This window comes from Oncorhynchus gorbuscha, linkage group LG15 (genome assembly GCF_021184085.1).
Source record: "Oncorhynchus gorbuscha isolate QuinsamMale2020 ecotype Even-year linkage group LG15, OgorEven_v1.0, whole genome shotgun sequence".
Lineage (NCBI taxonomy): Eukaryota > Metazoa > Chordata > Actinopteri > Salmoniformes > Salmonidae > Oncorhynchus > Oncorhynchus gorbuscha.
Genome location: NC_060187.1, coordinates 42,846,969 through 42,868,712, shown reverse-complemented (window position 1 = coordinate 42,868,712; position 21,744 = coordinate 42,846,969). Strand labels below are relative to the sequence as shown.

Here is a 21,744-nt window from a genome sequence, read left to right as displayed (position 1 = left end):
AACAATTTAACATTTTAACATTTCATAAACAGCACTACCCTTAGGCTACTGCAGCCTCTGCAGCCTCATTTTACCCGCGATATCAAAGTAATTTTTAGTAAGTCACGAAAATGAAATAAAATGTTTGGTATAATTTGGAATATGGAAGATTTAATAGGTGTGCTTCAAACTGTTTGCTTTGAATGATTTGTAGCTATCGTCTCTGTCGCTGCATGACAGTGCATCCTACACTGTTCCCCCTACCAGAAAACACGCGGTACCGTAAAGTGGTGTTTATTCGCGCAACAAAATTCAGGCGGAAACTGAAGAGCGGATGAGTTGAGTAGACCGCGTTTTGCGAGTGTCGGCTTGACAGCAGTGAAACAACGACATCGTTTTATGTATCATAAACACGATATGAGCGTCCAGCAAATGTACTTATCAAAATGCTATTACATTTGTAGCTATTACCATTAGCTGACTTGAATTGCTGACTTCTCTGTTTTGGTGCTGAGTTCCCAAACAAGTAAACTTCATCCGTGACAGTTAAATTCAAGCAGTTGTCAGTCATCGGATCCAGAATTTAACCGGGTGAGCATCTGGATCATGTCAGATTTATCTTGGTAATGCCAATATTGTCCTCAATGTCTCGTAATTGGAAAACCAGCAGGGAGATAGCTTATTTAGTGACGCTTCTTGACTGTAAATTAGCCGAGTAGCCGAAGGTAGCTAAATTAGATAGCTAGCAAATTAGCTCGGGTGATCCAAGCTGCAATGACAATCCAGCTACTGTAATTTCTCTAGCAGCACTGCCAGCATACTCTGTAATTATTTTCAGAAGATTGGAGTCTTGTATTTTTTTTAAAGTGAGTAGCTCACCATGATCATAATCACTTATGCAATTTTTTATTGGTTATAGCTCTTTTACTGGTCATTTTGTTACAGATGGATCAAATGTTATTAATAGCCCAATGCAAATAAACCATACCATATTGTCATAGGCTGAATGCACAAAGTGTACTTTCTATATTGGTGACACGCATGACAATGACATGTACTTTGAGCCTGAGGCAATAGCACTGCTATCTTGATGGACATGGGTCAATGAAGAGACTACAAAAAGAGTGGTTGCTCTTATTATTCCCCTGCACAAGAAGTGGTGAATGCAAAAACGGTCTACTTTCACAGTGAAAAAATACCAACTTCTGACAGTTACCCCTATAAATTGCAGAAACACCCTACTAGGCATTGAAAGGGGCTTGTATGTATGTGGAGTCTCCATCATTTCAACCTGGTGATGTGCTGCCTATGATCCGTGCTCTTATCCACAAAATGGAGGCAGGTAATTGCCCTGCTGGAAACGAGGAGAAACAAACCGTTTCCTCACCTTCAGCTCAACAGGAGAACACTGCTTGTGATGGACCTGCTGTAGATGAGCCAGACGGCCAAAGCCAGTTCTCTAGAGCTGCTTCTTACCCTGAATCAGAAGACCTGGACTCCTTTAACCTAATAGAGCCCCCTCCTCTGGACTGGAGGTCAGACGACTCTAGTGAAGCAGGTTCAGTGGAAGTGATGGACGACCCTAGCTTCCCTCCCTCCTTGGTCCCCGTGGACAGTTTAGAGGACAGATTAAGTGAGTCCCTACCTCCCTTGTACACCAGTGACACTGCAGCTTCTTCTCTGGTAGTTAGCCAGGAGGAGCTAATCGACTATGCTCCTGAGGATAACACCCCAACCAAACAGGTTCTGGATCCTAGCAAAGAGGGAAGAGAGGTGGGGGATGCGATGGAGGAGAAGGTTGAGATCAGGAGAACAGGTGACAAAGACCACACGCGGATCCACCACCTGCTAAACAGACTCCAGGTCATTGGAGAAAGCACTCTCCACAGGGACTCAACCTCTGACCCTACACCACCACCATCAGAATTCTCTGAGCCCTCTGAATTTGAGCCTCCAGGCCCATCTCTGTTGATGGACATCAGCCCATTGCTACCAGACCCAGAGCAGAACCCGAAACAGGCCTCGGAGATGCTTTTCTCAGAGAGTAACCAGAGAGACCTATTAGGGCTGTTGGAGTGTACGGAGATGGGGGCTTCCCAGCCCAGTTCCTCTGACATCAAGGTTCCTCCTTACATGGCCCGGAGAGGGGAGATGGACGCGGTGGTGTCGGTCTCCTTCAACCAGGAGGATGGCGAAAGGTTCTGGGAACACTTTGGGAACGGCTGGCGGCTGCGCCACAGGGATGACTCCGTGGAGTCTTTCCCGGAGGACGAGGTCCCAGAGCCTGTATGGATGAAGTTAGGGGAGGAGGCTCCGGAGGTAGACTCTGCAGAGAACAGTCAGCGGGTAAGTTTGACATGCTAAAATATGGTTATCAATGATGAATGGTGGTGTCATTAGTGTATATTACTTTGCTGATGATTGGTTCAAATGAGCTGTCTTTCACTTTGTTCAGTAATCACTAACCTCTTCATTTACAGGGCGCAGAGGACCGCCCAGCCTATAAAGACGGTAATCTCAATTTAGGCTGTATGTAAAACTTCTATGCTTCTCTCATTGGACTCTTAAATAATAATAGTAATGCATTTCTGTCAGTGCCTGGCCCCTGTGATCCAAATGACCTCCTGGATGGGGTCGTATTTGGGGCCAAGTACCTGGGCTCCACCCAGCTCAAGTCTGACAAGAATCCCTCCACCAACGCTCGAATGAAACAGGCCCAGGAGGCTGTGGACAGGATCAAAGTGAGTTTTCATTTTACATTGTAGTCATTTAGCAGACGCTGTTATCCAGAGCGACGTACAGTAAGTACATTAATCTTAAGGTAGCTAGGTAAGAAAAATCACATATCACAGTGGTTTGAGGACTGCTGGGGTAAGAGTACACTGTGACAGAACTGTTTGCGGGTTATATTTCTTGCTATGGGGTGTTTCTACGATCATAGTAAGTAAACATTTTCCTCAATAAAGCAAAGTCAATGATAGTATGAAAAGATAAATGCAAGTGTTAGTGCAGGAAAGGCAAGTGCAATGGTAAGGTGTTTGTTCTTCTTTGGGGGGAACTGTGGGATTATTTAAGATTCTGTTTGAAGAGGTAGGTTTTCAGCCGTTACGGAAGATGGACTGGGAGTGTACTGACATTAGGGGGAAGCTTGTTCCTTCCTTAGAATGCCAGGACAGAGAAGAGCTTCGACTGGGATGAGTGTGAAACTGGCCTCATAAGGATGGGAGGGCCAATAGACCAGATGTGGCAGAATGGCTCAGACCATTCTGCCAAGAATGGGTGATCTGCTTTAAAAAGTATCATCAAAAGGTTTGCTCTTGTCTTACTCCAGGCCCCAGAGGGAGAGTCTCAGCCTATGACCGAGGTGGATCTCTTCATCTCCACTCAGCGCATCAAAGTCCTCAGCGCAGGCACACAGGTAGGCAACTGCTGCCACTGACACAATCAGCCGAGCATGACGTGGTTTGAATGGATGACAAAGTAGTTGAAGGTCATTCCTTGAATAGCAGTGTCTCTAATTTGAGTCAAACTTGTCCTGTACAGTTGAATAGTAAAGAGAATCAAAGTGGGTCAGTTTGTCAGCTTGCTCCCTTCTGCATGGCTGACTGCGTCTAGATATATAGTGGGTGCTGTTAGGCTGTGTTCAGAGGCAGCCCAATTCTAGTCATTTTTATCTACTAATTGGTATTTTGACCAATTACATCAGATATTTTCATATCAGAACTTTTTCAGATTTTCAGAGCTGATCTAATTGGACAAAATACCAATTAGTGAAAGAAATATCAGAATTGGGCTGCCTGTGTAAATGCAGCCTTAGACTAACCTAGCCCTCTTCGTTGTTAGACCTAGTGAGAATGGGTCCATTGTGGATTTTTTTCACATTCTTTTACCAAAAATCATTGCCTCGGTAACATTAACGTGTTAGTTAACTTACATGAAAGTGTTAGTGAACAGTTCGTACATGTTTCCTCCACACATTCATCCCTTCTGTTCCACCTACAGGAGGCCATGATGGACCATCCTCTCCAGATGATCTCCTACATCGCAGACATCGGCAGCATCGTGGTCCTGATGGCCCGCAGGAAGCCGGCCGGGGGGCGTAAGGGCCAGGAGGGGAACCCTGCTGTGGTCAACTCCCCCGGGCCACAGAAAAAGTGCTGCATGATCTGCCATGTGTTCAACTCTGACGAGGTGAGTCATTCAATCAGACACCATACAGCATTATGTCCAATTGGTGTTCTGTGGGGATTTTTTTGTTGTTGAAAATAATCAGATTATGTTTAGAAGAAGGGTTAGAAGAAAGGGAAAGGTTAGAAGAAGGGGAAAAAAAAATATATATATATATATATATATATATATATATATATATATAATATGTTTTATTCCCAGTGCCAGTCTTTTTCTACAGTATTTGAGCCATCAGTACTTGCCATGCAACTAGGTAGCGGAGCTTTGTTGAACACAAAAACAAACAGCCTGGCACCCAGGTTACTTTTCCATGCCAGGAGTTGTTAAACAAGAGGAAATTAGCAGTTCATTACTGTTATGGTTAGGTTAGAGTTTGGGATAGATTATGGTTAGGTTTAATATTAGGATTGAGGTAATCTTGATGGTTAGCCACAGCCTATTTTGACAACTAGAAATGCTCTGTAAGATTGTGAGGAGGAACAGGATTGCCATATTGTTATATGACAAGGATTATCGTACTCTTACCTGCCAGGCTGGGACACGTTTGAACATGCCCACTGACTCACTGTGTCTCTCCTGCATGCAGGCCCAGGTGATCGCTCAGGCGATTGGCCAGGCCTTCGGTGTGGCCTACCAGCAGTTCCTCCATGCCAACGGCATCAAGGCCAGTGAGCTGAGGCCCAGCGAGTACAGTGACTACCTGGGGACACAGGAGCACTATAACGGAGACCTGGTACACTTCTCGGATTCAGATAACATCAGAGAGGTACAGAAACCCGTCAGTATTTCAGCACCATGTTGTTATTACCAGACAGTGTTTCCATTTGAGCGTCGGCCTATAAACACAGTATTCCTCCTACCTTTAGCCTAGATAAGCATTTGTTTTTACTCTTGATCTAATTGACTCATGTTCGTGTGTCAAACACAGTCAGTGGCGATTTAACCATCAACCAGGAGCCTATGAAATCGGTTTTATGTTAACATTTGGTTGTGCATGGAGTTAAATAGATATTTGCTGGTTGTACACTATGCAACAAGCACGTCCTATCTCGCTCAAGACAGTATTGAAACAGATCCATACATTTCATGATGTGTCTTAAGTGGAATGTACATCAACGTTGTGTTCAGTTGGGGAAAAACAATTTTGAAATGGAGTGAGTTAATACCTGAACTTCTCCAATAAGAACATAGTTTTTTTTTGTTTTAAATTGCAAAACATTTTGCTACAGCGTTTCCCTACTGAACACCACCCATGAAATCCCCCCTTTCTCTTAAACCATATCTCTACTGTCTGTGTCCAGGTGTCCATCTCCAAGGCTCCCAGGGAGATAGTGGGGGTGGCTGTGGTGGAGTCGGGCTGGGGCTCCATCCTGCCCACGGTGATGGTGGCCAACCTGCTCCACGGTGGTCCTGCAGAACGCTGCGGGGCCCTCAGCATAGGAGACCGCATCATGTCAGTCAATGGCACAAGCCTGGTGGGCCTTCCCATAGCCACCTGCCAGAGTATAATACGGGTAAGAGGGGGACTGTGTCTGTGCCTGTTTCATTCTTTCCTGTGAGCCGTCTTGGCTGTGTCTATTGTATTGTTCCTAGAATGTACACTAGATGGTGCTGTATTGCTGAAGTCATAGAGACGGATGCGTGTGATATGTGGAGAGGAAGAAGAATTGGTGGTTTGTTTGATTTCCAGGTATTATTTCGGCATGATGTTGGACCTGACGGCAGGTTGTTGCATTTTGTCACCTAATGTTGTTTTGTTAAATGTATTCCATGCACATGCACAGACACACACACACACAATACTCCTCTCATTCTGTGAATGTCTTTCATTATCTAAGAAGCACAGAATGCATAGGGATAGTGAACAGTTAGTGAACAGGTACTTTAAGGTGACAGAGACATTTATCTTTGCAGACATTTACTATACGTTGGCAGACATCTTTCTAGTATTTGTATTATGTATTTTCCAGTTTTGTTTTTGTGAAAGGATTTAAAAAACCAAGCAGAGGTGAAGCTCAGTATCGTTCACTGCCCTCCCGTCACCATGGCAATTATCAAGCGACCGGACCCAAAATTTCAGTTGGGCTTCAGTGTAGAGGACGGGATTGTAAGTGACAGTTGCTTTATTATTTTACTCTACAAACTTGTATGAATACAACTGCCAGACAGAATCCCCAAACAGGATCCAACATTCATGTTTCATTTATGTTTTTATTATTATTATTTTGCTAAGGCCCAGTCCAATCAATAGTGAGTAGTATTAATTTGAGGTTCTTTTCATTTATCACAGTAAACATGGTCTGGAATAAAGATAAAAGTGAATCTTAAATTAATGTGGTCTGTAACAGCATTTTAGACTGAATAGTAGATGTGCGGCATCCATTTTAGGAACTCTATAGTAGTCAAGCTAAAATTGTCAATTGTCCACTTTCACTCACCTCAAAACTCTCTCACTTATCTTTTAATCTGTATTTTCTATCTTTCTCATCCTACTGTTGCCTTGAGCAGATCTGCAGTTTGATGCGTGGAGGGATCGCAGAGAGAGGGGGCATCCGGGTTGGACACCGCATCATTGAAATCAATGGGCAGAGTGTGGTAGCCACTCCTCACGAGAAGATCATCCACATTTTGACTGACGCAGTCGGGGAGGTGAGAGAGGAATTCAACACCAATCCTGATCAGAAGCACTAGATTTCACACTGACTTTCTTTTCATAAATCTAACTTTCTCTGTATTGATAGAACATTACTCAATACGTAAATGAATTGGTCAAAGAAATATTAGCATTGTCATTCATGGCTGTGTTCGTCTTTCTGAACAGATTCACTTGAAGACCATGCCAGCCTCTACGTATCGCCTTCTAACAGGACAAGAAACTCCAGTATTTCTCTGAAAGAACGGTGGAGAGAATGCTGCCTGTGCTCTCAGAAGCAAACAAGGAAGAATACCATTTGGAAGCTATACACATGTACACACGAAGCCTCAAATTGGACTATGCAATTGGACTGTATCACCTGGCTATTGATACACCACTGAACATAAAAAAAAATGTTGCCTTTATTTAACTAGGCATGTCAGTTAAGAACAAATTCTTATTTTCAATGTCGGCCGAGGAACAGTGGGTTAACTGCCTGTTCAGGGGCAGAACGACAGATTTGTACCTTGTCAGCTCGGGGCTATGAATTTGCAACCTTTCGGTTACTAGTCCAACGCTCTAACCACTAGGCTACCCCTACATAATGGGGTTATCCACCTGAACAGAATATTTTATGATGTATGTTAGAATATCAGGATGATACAGCAAATGTTTTCAAGGATAGAATTGTTAATACATCTCTGTTTATATTTATGAAATGTTAAAGCAGATAACTGAGATCGTCAATAGGAAAAGTGAGGTTATCTTACTACCATACTAATTATCTTTCTGAACAGGAAAAGCATGAGTACCTGCAATTAATTACTTCCACCGCCATTCTTGAGTTGCCGATGTGCCTCAGCTCAGTGGAACTTGAATTCATGGAGAGGAGCCTAATTTAAGAAAGCTGGTCCGTATGTCTCGTCATTACGTGCTTCCCACCTCTAGACAATGTCATTGAGTAACATGCACATCAACAAGCGACTACTACATCAGCATTACATTGTTATTATGTGTCTCCGAACAGTGTCCTATTAATATGCTGAAAGATTTTACGTTGTGCATGCCATTCCCCATTGTTCCCATTTCAGTGCCTGGAAGAATTCAGAACTTAGTTCTGTATTTTCAGAATCAAAGGTAACGGCCTTTAGTGTTAGAGATATACACTGAGTGTACAAAACCTTAAGGACACCTGCTCTTTCCATGACATAGGCTGACCAGATGAGTCCAGGTGAAAGCTATGATCCCTTATTGATGTCACTTGTTAAATCCATTTCAAATCAGTGTAGAAAGATGAAGGGGAGGAAACAGGTTAAATAAGGATTTTAAGCCTTGAGACTATTGAGACATGGATTGCGTATGTGTGCCATTCAGAGGGTGAATGGGCAAGACAAAAGATTTAAGGGGCTTTTGAACAGGGAAACGCTCAACAGCTTTTCCATGGGTATCAAGAATGGTCCACCATGAAAGGACGCCCTGCCAATTTGACACCTTGTAGAGTCCCTGCCTGACAAATAAAGGCTGTTCTGGGTGCAAAAGGTGCTGCAACTCAATATTAGGAAGGTGCTCATAATATTTTTTACATTTAGTGTATATTTTTAATGACTGCAGTTGTGTACATAATTTTTGTGATGGGGATATGGCCCGGACACATTAGCCACCACAGGTGAGTACCAGGGTCATGTATTAAGGGCACACAATAGCGAATGTTTCGAAACGTTGTGCAACGGAATAAAATTGTCTTGATAATTATTTAATCACTCCAAGATTGAAATCAGTTGTATACTGCAGTGCCACTAATTATTTTGCGAACACAATTCCTGTTGTATGTTGTGTGCGTGCAATATGTCATGCAGAATGTTTTCTATTTTTTAAAGGAAGGCGTCTACAAAAAAAACGAAGAACTCGTTATATGTTTTAGCCAATCAACATCGTCCAGTGGGCAGATGTTTTAATCTCCAATTACAACACTTGAAATGGAGAGTTTAAATTAACGAGTTACTGAAATTACTCATTTGGGACAGCTTCACTGATCAATATTGTCATTGATTCAAAAGGTGAGCATATTACTTTTTAATCCAGCATGCCGCTCGGCTACATTAGCTAATTTAATCAGTAATACTGCGTAGGCTGTTTTTCTAATCTCACACACGTTAGCATCACTTTGGGACTGTAGGTGCATGTTCAAATGTTTAATTGTATCGCTATGATAACATGTATTCAAATGTATCATATTAAGTATTTGATTTCGTAGTTTTATTGTATAACCATTTTAAATTGAGCTCCATAGTTGTATGGCTTGTGTAACAATTTTGCTGACTGGTTTGAACACTGGTATGATTTTTTTTTAAAGTAATCTAGTCCCAGTTCGATTAATGAATACCTTAATTTTATTAATAATTAATGAAAGTGTTAGGTTTGCGTTTCTTGAGTGATACAGTGCCTTGCGAAAATATTCGCCCCCCTTGAACTTTGCGACCGTTTGCCACATTTCAGGCTTCAAACATAAAGATATAAAACTGTATTTTTTTGTGAAGAATCAACAACAAGTGGGACACAATCATGAAGTGGAACGACATTTATTGGATATTTCAAACTTTTTTAACAAATCAAAAACTGAAAAATTGGGCGTGCAAAATTATTCAGCCCCCTTAAATTAAAACTTTGTAGCGCCACCTTTTGCTGCGATTACAGCTGTAAATCGCTTGGGGTATGTCTCTCAGTTTTGCACATCGAGAGACTTTGTTTTCCCATTCCTCCTTGCAAAACAGCTCGAGCTCAGTGAGGTTGGATGGAGAGCATTTGTGAACAGCAGTTTTCAGTTCTTTCCACGGATTCTCGATTGGATTCAGGTCTGGACTTTGACTTGGCCATTCTAACACCTGGATATGTTTATTTTTGAACCATTCCATTGTAGATTTTGCTTTATGTTTTGGATCATTGTCTTGTTGGAAGACAAATCTCCGTCCCAGTCTCAGGTCTTTTGCAGACTCCATCAGGTTTTCTTCCAGAATGGTCCTGTATTTGGCTCCATCCATCTTCCCATCAATTTGAACCATCTTCCCTGTCCCTGCTGAAGAAAAGCAGGCCCAAACCATGATGAGGTTTAAAGCTTGGGAAATATTTTTGTATCCAAATCCGGCTTTAAACTTCTTCACAACAGTATCTCGGACCTGCCTGGTGTGTTCCTTGTTCTTCATGATGCTCTCTGCGCTTTTAATGGACCTCTGAGACTATCACAGTGCAGGTGCATTTATATGGAGACTTGATTACACACAGGTGGATTGTATTTATCATCATTAGTCATTTAGGTCAACATTGGATCATTCAGAGATCCTCACTGAACTTCTGGAGAGAGTTTGCTGCACTGAAAGTAAAGGGGCTGAATAATTTTGCACGCCCAATTTTTTAGTTTTTGATTTGTTAAAGTTTTAAAAAATCCAATAAATGTCGTTCCACTACATGATTGTGTCCCACTTGTTGTTGATTCTTCACAAAAAAAATACAGTTTTATATCTTTGTTTGAAGCCTGAAATGTGGCAAAAGGTCGCAAAGTTTAAGGGGGCTGAATACTTTCGCAAGGCACTGTAGTTGTATAGCGTTTCCTGGTATGGCATTTTCTTACTTTCTCTTAGATTTGTACATTTTAGTCAATTTAACAGACCCTCCAGAGTGACTTTTGGTACTTTTTTCATACTGGTTCCCCATGGGAATTGAACCCACAAACCTGCAAGCACCATGTTCTACCAATTGAGCCACACTGGACCATCCTTAGGGTTTTACCCCCAAATTGTGTGAAATGTTGACACTACTCTCAAAATATGTGGTCATACTTATTGTGATGAAACATAGTAATGTCCCTTTTATTTATTTTATGGTGCACTATTAATATTTTATTTGAGCCCAGGTCAGTTGATATGCTCAATGGGGGGAGACCAGTTAGGGCTTGAGTAGGCCTATTTGTAATCCTCCCACGACATTCAATGTCCCATCTGGGTTCTCAACTGAATTGTGTTCAATAGCCATTTCAGTGGCTGACATTAGCCTCACCCTTTTGATCTGATTGTTGTGAAGAGAGATTTAGAGAATTTAATATTGTGATGTAGTATTAAATTATTTGCACATTATGGTAATGAGCATGTTATAAAGACTTACTGGGGCTAAAGTGTATAGCTAGTTGAACAAAGATGAATACACAGACAATGGCTTGGCACTAGGGATGGCCTATGAAATTTCCTAAATTGAATTTGCAAGTGAAATCAGTTGTGTGTTCACCAATTAATACATTTTGGTGAAACAATGCTGTTTATAAACAAATTAAAGGTTGCAGAAGGATTTGTTGGGCAAAAGTTAATATAGAAATCTCATAATCACATAAGCCAATTGGGATAATGAGGATTGCAGTATCAACATGAGCAGTCCTGAGAGGACTCCTTGTGACAGGATGGCATAGGACTGTCGCCTTTGTGCTTTGTCATTCGTGCGATTGTGTGTTTTTGTTCATATTTCTTCTCTCCCATATTAGATAACATTACTCTCAAAGTTTTCCAACTGTAGCTACACTAAACCCATCTTTAATGTACAAAGGTGTGTCGTGGAAATTCTACACAGGGTCACTAGAAGTCGATCTGTCGATCCATCGATCCATCTGTCAGGAGCTCTCTCGGGGCAGTCCCGTCAGATATACAGGTTACAGACATGTTACATAGTTCATAGGGTTGATTCCAGCAAGTCTCTGGAATAGTCTCCTATCTTAACTCATAGAACATATTCTGGGTGTTCTGCCAGGTGGTCCTAAGGAGGATGTCATGTCGCCACCCCCTCATATCTTTACCAAGCACAGGCAGGAACCAAAGATTATTTATGACACTAAGACTAGATGAACATTTTCAAGGCAGTCTCTTCACAAGTTAAAATGTTCCATCACAGATGTATTAAAAGAGCCTGTTTATTTTCTGGATGAAGCTGGTGTGATCTACAGGTGTCGTCTGCTGCCTGTAGGGAAGTAGGACTTATAGGACAGTATGCTCCCGCCTGCACCTGAATTATCCATGTACTTTGCCGTTAAGTGGAAATAAGTTATCAGTTGAAATAACAAATATCCCTATTTTTCTGCCTGTTTGACATTTCCAAGTGGAGTTGCTAGCACTGCTGTTGTGTAATATTTGGGGGGTCAGAACACAGGTAAGTAACTCTGCTCTCCCTCATGTTTTGTTCCTATAGTGCTGCACAATGGGTTGGTAGCACCTTGCAGCACAACATGGTGTTTGGGACTCTGCTATTGCTCCTACTCTGGAAGAACATCACTTACCGCAGAAGGAACATCACATAAACAGACAACTTGGATATAAAGAACTAACATTTCTCTTTATACAAATTCTATAATGTATTCTGTTTCTGATTCTAATGTTTCTACTGAACATGTCCCCCTTTATCATGTATGAAATTGATATCCATGCTGTAGCCTAATGAATGAATGAAGCCTTTATGGCCATTAGGCTATACTAGCCACTGTGTGTATGATGATGATGTCTTCCCTTTCCCTTACTCCAGATCCCCTGTTCCTCATCCTCATCTCAGTGCGTCGCTCTCATCCTCCCTACAAACCGAGCCAATGTGAGTGCTCATCATTCAGTGTTCTCTTGTGTTGACAGTGCTGCTCCAGTGTAAGCTGCCTACCACCTCTGCAGTAACACACAGGTTAAACACTCCCTCCCCCCTCTGAAATTTCCAGCCAATCACATAAGCTAGGTAAGAGTGATGCTGGGTGCCATGCACACTTTCCCCAGCCTGTTAGGTTCTTTGTCTTCATCTGGCTTATTATGGACCTTTTGTCATGCAGTGGTTCAATCACACAGTCGTAATATTGTATGTATTTCAGGTCAATCTTAGTGTTTGCATTTGAGTCCATGGTTCACGTCAGTGAGAGTGTTTAGACTCTGGTTTCAAGCCAATCCTTGTCCTCCTAGGCAAACTGGTTTCCCCTCCCACCCACACACCCACCCACATTACAATGCTCTGACTAACATTTCTGGGACTAGGTCAATGCCTCTGTGCTGAAAGGAAAGTTATTATTACACACATCCAAATATAGGACAGGAACTGGGCAATAGTTCACCATGTTGACATGTTTTGCATGTCTCAGGACAATCCCTCAGCTAACAAATATACAGTGCATTCGGGAAGTACTCAGACCGCTTCACTTTTCCCACATTTTGTTACGTTACAGCCTTATTCTAAAATTGATCCAATATTTTTTTCCCCCGCATCAATTTAATACACAATATCACATAATGACAAAGCAAAAACTGTAGATTTTTTTTTACATATATAAACAAACAACTGAAATATCACATTTACATAAGTATTCAGACCCTTTACTTTGAGACTCGAAATTGAGCTCAGGTGCATCCATTTCCATTGATCATCCTTGAGACAACAAGGATCATGTCCTTGAGACAACTACAACTTGGAGTCCACCTGTGATAAATTCAATTAATTGGACATGATTTGGAAAGGCACACACCTGTCTATATAAGGTCCCCCAGTTGACAGTGCATGTCAGAGCATAAATCAAGCCATGAGGCTGAAGAAATTGTCTGTTGAGCTCAGACAGGATTGTGTCGAGGCACAGATTTGTGGTAGGGTACCAAAAAATGTCTGAAGCATTGAAGGTCCCCAAGAAGGTCCCCCCGGGTGTCCTTCATCATTTTTTAAATGTAAGAAGTTTGGAACCACAAAGACTCTTCCTAGAGCTGGCTGCCCGGCCAAACTGAGAAAATAAATTGTGGGAGGGCCTTGGTCAGGGAGGTGACCAAGAACCCGATGGTCACTCTGGCAGAGTTCCTCTGTGGAGATGAGAGAACCTTCCAGAAGGACAACCATCGCTGCAGCACTACACCAATCAGGCCTTTATGGTAGAGTGGCCAGACAGAAGCCACTCCTCAGTAAAAGGCACATAACAGGCCGCTTGGAATTTGCCAAAAAGCACCTAAAGGACTCTCAGACCATGAGAAACCAAATTCTCTGGTCTGATGAAACCAAGATTGAACTCTTTGGCCAGAATGCCAAGCGTCACGTCTGGAGGAAACCTGGTACTATCTCTACGGCGAAGCAAGGTGATGGCAACATCATGCTGTGGGGATGTTTTTCAGTCCACAAAAGTATGTATTCTATTCACATAATATAGTCTTTCAGCCACTCTGGTGGCTTCACATCCCTTTTTGGGCGAGCTTTTGGCTCTGTGAGCATTCTCTCTCCTTCCCCCTCTTTTTGTGCGTTGTCTTTGGCCTCCTCAGCCTGTGTGGCTGGTAGAGCTCTGACGTGTGTTTTGTTCTTCCGTACCTCAGTTGAGCCTGGGTCAACCACATAGGAGCGTGGGGCATCCGCTTTCCTCAGCACTATTGCTGGTGTCTGAGTTTGTAATCAGTTCGTCAGTCAACTGTAAGTGCTGTTATTGGGAAGTGGAAACTTCAGATTGACAGTTTTTAAGGAAGCCAACAACGCTGGTCCCCCCCCTCCCCAACTTTCTTTGTTGTAAACAAAATGTTAACATTGTCAGAGTGTGATGCTTACACACAGTTTTTGTGTGTAAGCTAGGTCTACTGTAGAAGTCACACTATATAATCATACTGCCTCTGTAACAGTATAACTTTAGTACGTCCCATCGCCCATACCCGGGCTCGAACCAGGGACCCTCTGCACACAGACAACAGTCACCCACGAAGCATTGTTACCCATCGCTCCACAAAAGCCGCAGCCCTTGCAGAGCAAGGGGGAACCACTACTTCAAGGTCTCAGAGCAAGTGACGTCACCGATTGAAACTCTATTAGCGCGCACCACCGCTAACTAGCTAGCCATTTCACATCGGTTACACCCCCGAGTAGGGTACAGCCTTTACTCCCATGTAATTATCCTAACTTACTGACCCTTTTTTGACGTTTCAATAAACTTTTTCTGCAGCCTCACGTGTCGTTATTAACATACTTGGCTGTCACAAAAAGTTATTCTCCCACTAATGTGTTACCCGACCTGCTAACACAGACAGTAGTTGGCTGGCTAGCTAGAGAAGTTTCTCTATCGAATTCGCTTGTTTTAGATCTGTCTTATAACAACTTCCAGTCTTTGCTGCCCACGAACGGTCTAGGTATTTTAAAAAGTTGATTCTTGTCAGCTTGCCTATATGTCCTTTCAACTTGCTGGAGAGCAGCTGGGGAGATGAAACTACCAAATGGCCCCAAGTAGCCTATGGCGATATCTATACTTACTACCTACACCTAGCCAATTTATTGAAAGCTAGCCAATGTAACTTTTACTAGCCTAGCCAGCTATTGTAAATGTAAATTTGCCAGCTATTGTAAATGTAAATTTGCCTGCTCAGAAGGGGCTGATGTTTCATTAGTCATCTTTGTCAGTGAATAAGAATTTTGAATCATGATATGTCTCATTTCATGTCTCATTTCATGTAACTAGCTGCGTCCTTAAAGAAACATTCAAACATATACTTTGCACAGAAACCCACATAAAAGCATGTAGATCCAAATATGTTTGTGCGTGTCAAGTACGCTAGAATGGAGGTTTAACAACTAGCCGCAGGCTTTAAAAACATTCAAACATTTACTTTGCATAGAACCCCACATAAATGCATGTAGATACAAGTGTGTGTGTCATGTATGTTAGAATGCATATTAGCCAACACAGCATATCCAACACACATAGCATAGCATACATTGCAATACAATCTTCTCTAAAAACAGTTGGGCAAAATGTATCCAATGTGCCCTACAATCAGATAACCAGAGCTTGATTTCTAAACTCATTCGTCAGTATTACAGGTTTGCCTAGACAATTACAGCCATAGATTCTTCAACTAACCTGGTATTGGTGATACTCTCTTCGTTATCTGTTCTGGAAAACAAATCTTATAAATGTTAGTGTCCAGTTGCAGGTGGTTCTACAAACACCAGAGAAAACTCAGAGATAGTAAATCCTTTTGTACCGCGCAAGCTGCCGCACATCTAGAATTTGCCAGCATTTTTGCCAGAACTAGTAATTTCTCTGCGACACAGCTGTGTCCATGTGTAGAAATAGATGACAGTGCGTCACACAATGCTACCAAAACAAAGATCTACACACATCTCACTCGATAGAAAACACAAATTTACTATCTTTGAGTTCTCTCTGGTGATTGTAGAAAACTGTCAAAGTAGGCTAATACCACTTTAAGAATAATGAATACTTTGGGACTTGCCAATGGATTGATATTCAAATTATTGTTACATTCTAAAATATGTGATAATAATGTGGACTTGCCTGACAAAATAAATTGGATGCAAGCATGCCGGTTTTTCTAGACTGTGGCTGACGCAGGCACACATAATAAAGCCATACATAGTGGTAGGATTAATTTCACCATGACAGTTTTTATAATGAGAAAGCGACCAAAAACCAGGTTCCTTTTTTCTTGGAGGGATTTGTATGGAAAGCCAAGTTGAACAGAGTAGCGCAATACCCTTCAGTTGAAATGCCGGGAAACTAAATTGGCCATATCTCTCACAAAAACGGGGGAAATGAAATCATAGAATTCAGTGGTGACCCGTCATTCAGGGCAGTTGGGGCAGAGGCCCATCTGTTTAGCCTGTTTTGCATGTTATTCTGGCATTAATACGTGTCACATACGTGACTGACCGACCGGCTATATTGGGTTTCATGTAGCAAAATTTGAAATTGTATTTTTTTTTACACTGGATAAAAGTATTCTCCGAGCTAGAAAATTGTATATCATACACTGCAGTTGAGGAACAATGGGAAAGTAATTGTGCTTTGAAAGATGATAAACGTAAACAAGGGCCATTTTCTCAAAAGTGAGGTTACAAGTATTGGTACCTACCTGAGAGCTCTTCTTTGTCTACACCCATTCAGTACCCTTCAGACCCTCTTAAGCAAAGAGGCACTGAGTTTGAAGGTAGGCCTTGAAATACATCCACAGGTACACCTCCAATTGACTCAAATTATGTCAATTCGCCTATCAGAAGCTTCTGAAGCCATGACATACTTTTCTGGAATTTTCCAAGCTGTTTAAAGGCACAGTCAACTTAGTGTATGCAACTTCTGACCCACTGGAATTGTGATGCCGTGAAATAATCTGTCTGTAAACAATTGTTGGAAAAATTACTTGCACAAAGTAGATGTCCTTACCGACTTGTCAAAACTCTATAATTAACAAGACATTTGTGGAGTGGTTGAAAAACGAGTTTAATGACTCCAACATAAGTGTATGTAAACATCCTACTTCAACTGTAAATGAGAGAAGCTGTTTTTATGTTATCCAGAGCTTTGGTGACTGCAACTGTGCTGATGGCAACAATTGTAATTACTCTTTTTTGTCAATGTTTACTGACACTGGCTATATTCAACGAGTGTGGAACATTCGTAAATGTGTCAGTTATTCTGCGGTCTGGCACACTCAGATGAGAGTGCTCTGAAATTGGAGTAGATAGCCAGAGCAAATTTACCAGCTACGTCTTTCGACAGTTGTCGCAGGGACTATACACATTCTATTGAAATGGGTACTTGCATAGTGGAGTCTTTTGTTTAGACATGTAACGTTAGCTAGCTAAACAATTAACCATAATCCCAACTCATAACATTACTACCCTGCATGAATCTGCAGGTAGCTAACCAACCAGGTTCAATGTTAGCTAGCTGACTTTGGGCTATAACTAGCAATGCAAATGGCTCTGAGATACAAATAATATCTCTACACAGATCATACATGTAATGTTAGCTAGCTAGCCAGCCAGCTAACATTAGCTAGCTAGCTAGCTAACAGTACACTTTAACTTGAAATGAAAACAATTTACTGACAAAATAAGAAACTTGTAATATCTGAAAATGTAGCTAGCTAGACTCTCTTTGTTATGCAGGTGAATGAGGACCCAAAAGCGACTTGGCGAAAACAGAGTCTTTATTCCAGTAAAGGATATAAGCAATACTCCTGGACAATCAGAGCAGAAAACAAAACATAAAAAACTTAATTCCACTCGTAGTGACGAGGACAGACTGGAGACTCGACCATTAACTGTAGGTTGCCTCGGGAAGGCACCGACCGTAGCAGACTCAGACACCTGCTCACATGCAGCATCTGAGGGAAACAAGACACGACAGGGCGAGACAAAGACACAGCACGGCGAACATCATACAAGGATCCGACAGGACAGAAACGGAAAACAAGGGGAGAAATAGGGACTCTAATCAGAGGACAAGATAGGGAACAGGTGTGAAAAGACTAGATGATTGAGTAGGAGAATAGGAACAGCTGGGAGCAGGAACGGAACGATAGAGGAGAGAGAGGGAGGGAGAGAGAAAAAGGGAACGAACCTAATAAGACCAGCAGGGGGAAACGAACAGAAGGGAAAGCATAATGACAAGACAATATAAGACAAAACATGACACTCTTACCAGTATACATGGATGGACACTTCTCCCTCTCTGTCACAGATGTCATGGTTGCCCTTAGTTTGAAGATGTAATCCGGAGACAGATGTTTTATACAACAGCCTTCTATGTGTTCTCTTTTCGACTCCGTCTGCATTTCTGCAATCAAACGGAAGAATTTTCTCCATCTCTTTAACTATCATACTCTAATTCCACTGATTTCAAAACTCAGTCCTCCAGAAAGTGGAGAGCAGTCCTACTATGCAGTCCTACTATGTGATATCTTTCAAAAAAGCTGTGTTAGAAAGGATTACCTACACATACTGACCAGCTCATATTAGACAGAAGCGTGTTACATTGCAGACCAATCCGAACTCATCTCTCGGCATGTCCAGGCCACTCATTATTTCAACCAATCATGGCTAGGGGGAAGGTTCTTCTCTTTTTTCGTGGCTAATTGTATTCGTATTTACAGATGGCATATAAGTTTGTTATTAAGGCACATGAAGTTCATGTTCCAGAATGTATTTCTGCCAGAAAACGGATTTTGATTTTTAAAAAAGTTTGTTCAAATGGCATTCCTGTGAAGTAGTGACGCGCGACATGCAGCTAGTTTCTTGATACAAGTCACATATCAGTTTGCAAACTATTTAAAAAACATTTTTAGAATCATTGAGTTAATAAAGCCGCAGTAAGGAAGCTCCAAAATGCAGGGGTTTCAGCATAGCTCAGTGCTTTCTGTGGTGGTGGGGCAGCCAGCAGATAATACGGAGCTTAGGGATTGGTAATGTTCTCTAGTTGTGCCTTAATTGACTCAGTTCTTTGTCACTCATGGGGACACTACTTCACCGCAAAATCTGCAGTGAGAGTTCGAAAATTCAAGCCCCTTGGGTGCTGCCATAGAGTTACATTAGAAGTGCCATCCAAGAAGGCTCAAGGTCATTGACCACAGAGAACATTACTTCAAATCACGTTATATCTACAGTAGCTTTAATTGGACTGTCAACATCATCTTTTCAAACTCTTAGCTAGCAAGCTAGCAGTCATCATCATTAATCAAGTAATCAATCTACTGGCAAATCCTTTTAAATCCTTGTCATAGGAGGAGAAATAATGAATAGAAATTATAGATAAAACATATCGGTGCTCATCAGCCATTGAACATAAACATTACACAAGTTGGAAATCGCAAATTCAACTATGAGTGGTTTGGAAGGAATCGGTGGCTAACTGCAAGCGTTGCAAAGCAGTCACTAGCCTGCTATTCAGTTGAGTGGATGTGTGGTCCCAAGTCTGTATTTAAAGGTCTCTTTTCCAAGCTTAAAAGGATAAACATTCGACATTGGCCATGCTGTCAATCCAACATGACTTCTGCTGTGTTCAAAACAACTGGAAACTCAGAAAAAAACAAGTTCCGACTGGGAAAATACATTTTGAATGGTCATCCAATTCAGAATTGCAGTGGGGAACTCTGGCCTCTTTCTAGAGCTCCGACCTGAAGATCACTGATGTCATCATGATTCAACCTTGTTTTTTTCAGAGTTCCCAGTTGTCTTGAAAGCACCATAAATCTATAGAACGCCAAACTTTGATGACAGAGTTTAATGACACAATTTGCCCACGAAGGACTGCCGCTCAACCTTTCTGTTCAAGTGAGCACCGCACAACAAGGTGAGTCCAAAAATGTATTGTATGCTGCCGCATCAATTATCTAATATGCCAGGGAGATATGTATACTGTCGCTAAGAAAGTAAATACTAAGTGTATGTTGTGTAGTAAGCTGTTAGTAGCCCATGTGCCTCACCCTAATAATTTGGTCCCTTTCTCCCTCTTAATTTTGCCTACTGTTTCTGTCTTGGTGGCGCACATGCCTATAGCATGTTTTATAGAAATGTAATCATTGAATATTGTAAGAGTTTTCATTGTCTGTTTATATCCCCCTTATTTATCCTACGGTTCTGACTTGGTGTACAGGGAGAATACTGTAAGAACGGCCCATGTTCTGAATTCCGTTGTTGTACATTTCAAACGTGCTGAACAAATAGTTATATTGGCTACGTGTATATCCTAGCTCGCTCATTAATGTCTTAATCAAAATTACCTATTGTCTCTTATCCGCTCGTCTTCCTCTTTTGCCATAGTTTGTACATCTAAATTGTCAATAGAAACCACATTTGTTTAAACAAGTCAGCCATATCAGCTATGTTTTTTTAAAGGCAGTAAATGAGGCTGAATGAACTATTTCACTGCCAAACAAGGCTCCGCTGATAACCAGGTGTAGTAGTGGTAAGGTTTTGGGACTGCTGTTGGGACAGCTTTATATAGGCCTTAACAGTTTGTGTGCACCGTTTGTCACCGTTATAGTGCAATAAATGAGACCTTTTTTGGAAGTACATACTGGTATTAACGGGAGTAAATGAAGATAGTTGCCTATTGAAACTCCATAATTTTTGAGTAACTAAAATACGTTGACATTATAACGCTTGCAGAGTTGTCTAATGGAAGTTTGAATCGTAGCTTCCTGGGCATCCTTTACCCCTCTGCTCTGCTCATGCAAGATATCTGGCAGCCTTTTTTAATAGCCAGTCGTTATATTCTCTGACTAGACCTCTTCTACATACACCAACGTACTTTTACGATGTAGCCAGCCAACCATTTTTTTTTCTCATCATGACAGAGCGTCAGCAACTTCATTTGCATGAGCAATGTGTTTGTTTGTGCACCTTCTCTCAACTACAATGTTGCCATCTGGTCTAAAAGTGGCAACAGTGAAAAACGACCAATCAGAGCTCGAGAATCTGAATGGAGCATGGCTTTGAAATCTAAACTCACTGACCCCCATTTTATGGTGGTGTGTCATTTTGTAACCTATTCTATGCTCAGTATAGTTATAGCAATATGGTATACTACTTTATTCAATAGTAAGGCCATTTAGAAGTGCCATTGGAACACAGGAGTGATGGTTGCTGATAATGGACCTCTGTACGCCTATGTAGATATTCCATTAAAAATCAGCCGTTTCCAGCAACAATAGTCATTTACAACATTAACAATGTCTACACTGTATTTCTGATCAATTTAGCGTTATTTTAATGGACAAAAAAATGGCTTTTCTTTCAAAAACAAGGACATTTCTAAGTGACCCCCAACTTTTGAACAGTAGTGTATATATGTTAAGTAAAGTCAGTAAGTGTTTAGGAAAATAATCAACATTTGTAATATAGTGGTGTAGCTTGTAAATGTAAACTGTTCTCCTATTTCTAAGCAATTGGCTGTGTAATCCTTACTGGAAAAGAGTGCTGATAGCCATGTCTGAATAGACAATTGCAATAAATGTTAATTCAAGTGTTCAATGACTCTTAAATGAGGTGATTATTTAATCATTGATTCAAGCAGTATTTCAGGAACAACTTAAAATATAATGTTGCATTTGTAATATGAAATGGAGAAAGGGTAGTAAGACCGAGCAGTATGATGGAGCAGAGAGACTCCCTACCATAAGTCA

At 41.4% G+C, this 21,744-nt stretch overlaps 1 protein-coding gene across 1 annotated transcript; it reads left to right on the top strand.

Annotated features, from left to right (window-relative positions):
* The first annotated feature begins 303 nt into the window (after nt 1-303).
* LOC123997181 (amyloid-beta A4 precursor protein-binding family A member 3-like) lies at nt 304-8,080 on the top strand. The gene is made up of 10 exons (XM_046301314.1): nt 304-2,325; nt 2,460-2,490; nt 2,575-2,720; nt 3,311-3,397; nt 3,982-4,170; nt 4,754-4,933; nt 5,469-5,681; nt 6,155-6,274; nt 6,676-6,816; nt 6,989-8,080. The coding sequence occupies exons 1-10, from the start codon at nt 1,243-1,245 to the stop codon at nt 7,058-7,060; spliced, it is 2,262 nt and encodes a 753-aa protein (XP_046157270.1). The 5' UTR covers nt 304-1,242; the 3' UTR covers nt 7,061-8,080.
* Nucleotides 8,081-21,744: the final 13,664 nt, after the last annotated feature.